Source organism: Protobothrops mucrosquamatus, unplaced genomic scaffold, assembly GCF_001527695.2.
Source record: "Protobothrops mucrosquamatus isolate PMUCROS unplaced genomic scaffold, P.Mucros_1.0 scaffold4847, whole genome shotgun sequence".
In the NCBI taxonomy this organism is placed as follows: domain Eukaryota; kingdom Metazoa; phylum Chordata; class Lepidosauria; order Squamata; family Viperidae; genus Protobothrops; species Protobothrops mucrosquamatus.
In genome coordinates, this window is record NW_015390735.1 from 20,899 (window position 1) to 25,574 (window position 4,676).

Here is a 4,676-nt window from a genome sequence, read left to right on the forward strand (position 1 = left end):
AGGAGGAGGAAGAGGAGGAGGAGGAGGAGAAAGAAGAAGAAAGGAAGGAAGGGGGGAGGGGGAGGAGCAGAAAGAAGAAGGAAGGAGGAAGGAAGGAAGGGGAGGAGGAAGAGGAGGAGAAAGGAGAAAGAAGGAAGGAAGGAAGGAAGGAAGGGGAGGAGGAGGAGGAGGAAAAAGAAGAAAGAAGAAGGAAGGAGGAAGAGAAAGAGTAGGAGGAGGAGGAATAGGAGAAATAGAAAAAAAGAACTTTCTTTCCAAAGTCGCAATTCAGTCCAACGATGTCACATTTTGCTCTATCCCCTCTCCAAAGTACCTTGGATGGGTGTATATATGGCTTATTTGAACATAAAAAACAGCTTACCCACAGGAAGCCCCAAAACATGTCTTGGGCTCGGCAGGGCGAAACGAAACTTTCTGGTGTCATGACTAACGTGCTGAAAAGAGAGGAATAAAAACTTCACAAAACGATAGCAGAGTTATACGTGCTCCATCCAAGCCCAAATGTTGGGAGTCAAGCCGGAGCTGCATTTCAGAGCAGTGTTGACTGAGGAAATAAACACAGTTCCCAACAGCACCCAACCAAGACCGACGGCTTAACAGTCTTTCATTGTTTGAGGAGCTTTCCACCGACCACACTCAGAAGCTTCTACTCTTTCACCTCTGAGGGGCAGTGAACCCAATAGGCTGCATTTAGGAGTGTCTCAGGGGGAGTACGTGTGGGTCAAAATTGTGGCTTTGACCATACAGTTGAAAGCCAATTCATTTGGGCAGGCCACAAATATAGGACATAGTATAACAGAGATGGAAGGTCTTCTAGTCCAACCTCCTGCTTGACCCTATACCATTTCAGAGAAGTGACTGTCCAGTCTCTTCTTAAAAGCCTCCAGTGATGGAGCACCTACAATTTCTGGAGGCAAGCTGTTCCACTGGTTAACTGTTCTCACTGTTAGGAAGTTTCTCCTTAGTTCTAGATTGCTTCTCTCCTTGATTAGTTTCCATCCATCGCATCTTGTCCTGCCTTCAGGTGCTTTGGAGAACAGCTTGACTCCCTCTTCTTTGTGGCAGCCCCTGAGATACTGGAAGACTGCTATCATATCCCCCCTCGTCCTTCTCTTCATTAAACTAGACATACCCAATTCCAGCACCTGTTCTTCATATGTTTTAGCCTCCAGTCCCCTAATCATCTTTGTTGCTCTTCTCTGCACTCTTTCCAGAGTCTCAACGTCTTCTTTATATTGTGATGACTAGAACTGGATGCAGTAAGTGTGATCTTATACCAAGGCGTTATAAAGCGGCACTAGTACTTCACGGTACTAATACTTTACATCAGGGGTAGTCAACCTTGGCTCTTTTATGACTCGTGGACTTCAACTCCCAGAATTCCTGAGCCAGCACAGCTGGCTCAGGAATTCTGGGAGTTGAAGTCCATGAGTCATAAAAGAGCCAAGGTTGACTATCCCTGCTTTACATAAAAGTGGGCAGGGACCCAAGTGCACAGCCATCAGCTAAATTTATGATTTTTTGACCCTATATACATAGGAAGGGGAATTCAGATTTTGGCTTAATGTCATGGTTCTGACAGATGAAATTCTTCAAAGAACTTTGAGGTATTGTTTACCTTAAAGAATCTTTATTGGAGTAGCATAGCTTCGGCACTAACATAGTTGAAGCCAAAATCTGAATTCCCCTCCCCTGAGCACATAGTATCAAAGCACAATTCCCTCCTCTAATTAACAGCCATAAATTACATTCTCCAATTAGTTTGAAATGCAGGCTTTCCCTCCAGTTCTTCAACCCGCCATTTCTTATCATCTCTTATTTCAAAAGCACTGAATTCACACACTATTACAATATTGTTATGTCTAACTAACTCCCATCACATTTCTCCTCCTCTCCCAGAATCATCTAATTCTAAGAGTAAAGCATAAGGAAGAATAAGGCTGCATCTCCATATGTTGTCAGAGCAAGAACGTCCAATGTTAGCAGCATTGACACATAGATATTACGGACTACAGTGCCCACGTGACAAGTCCATACTAAGGTCTAAACAAAATTAAACAAAACAGGAGTCCAAAAACACCACACACATCGTAACAAGCCTTCTTTCATGGCACACAAGGCTGGTACACAGATCAGATCGATAAATCCAGAGCTGGAGATAAGGTCACATATTCAGCAAATATAATGAGTTGTGGCCATAAAGGAACCATTTCAGAATTCAAGGCAGTGAGTTGGCTGTTCAAATGATCTATATTTCTAATTTGCATAAATTAGAAATCAGTGCAGCTGCAAATTCAGAAGGTTAGTTTAGCCTTTTAGGAAAGAGTCCCAAGCAGGAGGAATTATTATGAGGTCGGTCCACCCCATCTGAAATAATAAATATGGGTGTATTAGATCTCCAGTTCTCTAATTTCACAAACGAGGCTTTCCACTTGATTTATCAAGTTACACGTGACACAAGCACTGCACACCAGTGTCACCCCAAAATGACTAATTTCCCATCAATGTAGAATTTTATTTTATTTTCTACACTGTTTTTTTTCTTGATTGTAAGCCACCTAGAGTCACTGTGAGCGAGTAGGTGGCTATATAAATTTTCTAAATAAATAAATTTAAATAGAAAGGAGAGTTAGCTCAACATCCAGTTTTTCAACCTCTCCAAATTACGAAAGGCTGCAGCGTTAATTTACATTCTGCAATATTTCTCAGTGCATAGAATGCTTTTGATTGATTGATATTGATAAAACTGCCACTTATCAACAGTTATTATAGTTTATTTCAATCTCAGTTCGTCTGCATATGGACCTCATTTTGAGTATTAAAACATTTTTTAAAAAATCTGCTGTAACAAGAGACGGGCACTTAAGAGAGAGAAATAAGAGAACAGGTTATTTGTTACCTCTTTATCGATCAGCCGTAATGCATATTTTACTTCTGGGTTTTCCAACGTGATCGGAGGCAGAGATTTCGAGAAAAGTCGCTTGATCAAACTGATCACAAAATAGATTGGAGACAGGAGAATGTTTCCCAACTGTAACATAAAGAAAGAAGATGTTGCATTCGGTATCCTGACTTGAGAAACAGAAATAAATTAGAAAATGGCAAAGAACAACAACAACAGAAATAGAAGTGCCTCTTTACGAAGCATGAAAGCCTCTCATGTAATTGCATATAAATATATTATATTAGATAGTATTAAAAATATTGAGTTCTTCCTTTCTAAATAACTAATCAGGCGATACGTGACTTGTTCACATTGTCTCGTAAAGAGAAGAATAGGGAGAACGGAGAAAAATGTGTCTATTCACAACTCTTTAAAAGTTCCCAAGTATTCTGCATAAATTACCTCTACAATCGATTCAATAACCCTGTTAGTTAGATCAGGATTATTCCGGACATACCATGAGATAAGAACAAGGAGATTTATTCAAAACTACAGTAGTGGCCAAAATTGTGGAAACCTTTTGGGAAAAGTGTATTTTTGAGGTTTGATGGCTAATAACACCACTTTTTGGGGGGAATAGTGCCATAAAATTATATATCCATGGAAAGATAATTTAATCAAGAATGTAATACAACATAGTTTGTTCAACTATCTGTACTGTATTCTATGAAAAGCTATAGCCAGATAACCAGAAAAAGGAAACACAACTTGCTTAGGTTGATCTCAGGTAGCTTTCCTTCATCTGATTGTAGCCAATGAGCATGAGTGTTTACAGAGACAATCGGGTGTCATCTTGTTTTGGCAACGAGCCAATTAGATCACAGTAGGATCCGGTGATTGATGTCATGTATTGAAGCTGAGAGGAGGACATTTGTCAATGTGTTATGGGATCGCTATCCAGTTGGTTGGGTTTTTTTGTGTGTTCTTTCATTTAGTGAGCTTGTAAAACGTAATAAAATTAAAGCCATGGTGCAAAGAGTTGACTGGTCGCCCAGAAAGCGATGTAAAATAGTATTATTAAGTGAACAAGGCTACAGTTGTAAAGAAATTAGAGGAAAAATGGCTGGGAAACTTAACCAAAGGTGGCATTTCTACTGTACACTTTTCCCAAAAGGTTTCCACCATTTTGGCCACTACTGTATACAGTGAATGTTGGGGGTGTGGTGGCTCAGATGTGAAACATGTTGAGTTTGTCGGATGGAAAGCTAATAGTCTGGGTTTGAGACCTGAGCTCTGCGTGATGGGGTGAGCTCCCGTTCCTTGCCTCAGCTCCTGCCCACCGAGCAGTTTGAAAGCATGCAAATGCGACTAGATTAATAGGTACCACTTTGGTGGGGAAGTAACCGCATTCCATGACTTTCCTGGCCCATGACCACGGAAATTGTCTTTGGGCAATGCTGGCTCCCTCGGCCAAGAAACAGAGGCGAGCATTATCCCCTAGAGCAGGGGTAGGCAGCCTTGGCTCTTCTATGACTCGTGGACTTCAACTCCCAGAATTCCTGAGCCGGCTTGGCTCAGCTTGGAAACCTCTCCCTTTCCCCTCAGCGTGGCTGGCTCAGGAATTCTGGGAGTTGAAGTCCACGAGTCATAAAAGAGCCAAGGCTGCCTACCCCCTGGCTTAAGTGGAGCATTTGAGCTTCACGCCAATTGTTTTCATATACTTTGATGAAACTCGTGGGGAAGCAGCGTTTTGGGGTTTAATTTCACTGTGTCTTGCACTTTATCATGGGTT

The 4,676-nt window shown here is 41.4% G+C and overlaps 1 protein-coding gene across 1 annotated transcript in view; it reads right to left on the minus strand.

Annotated features, from left to right (window-relative positions):
- Window positions 1–3,031, minus strand: part of LOC107299382 (NADH-cytochrome b5 reductase 3) — a gene marked incomplete at both ends in the record, with an annotated part of 12,423 nt that extends 9,392 nt beyond the window's left edge. Inside the window, 2 exon segments of the mRNA XM_015828748.1 lie at window positions 362–434; window positions 2,900–3,031. Coding sequence (XP_015684234.1) covers window positions 362–434; window positions 2,900–3,031 — 205 coding nt within the window.
- Window positions 3,032–4,676: the final 1,645 nt, after the last annotated feature.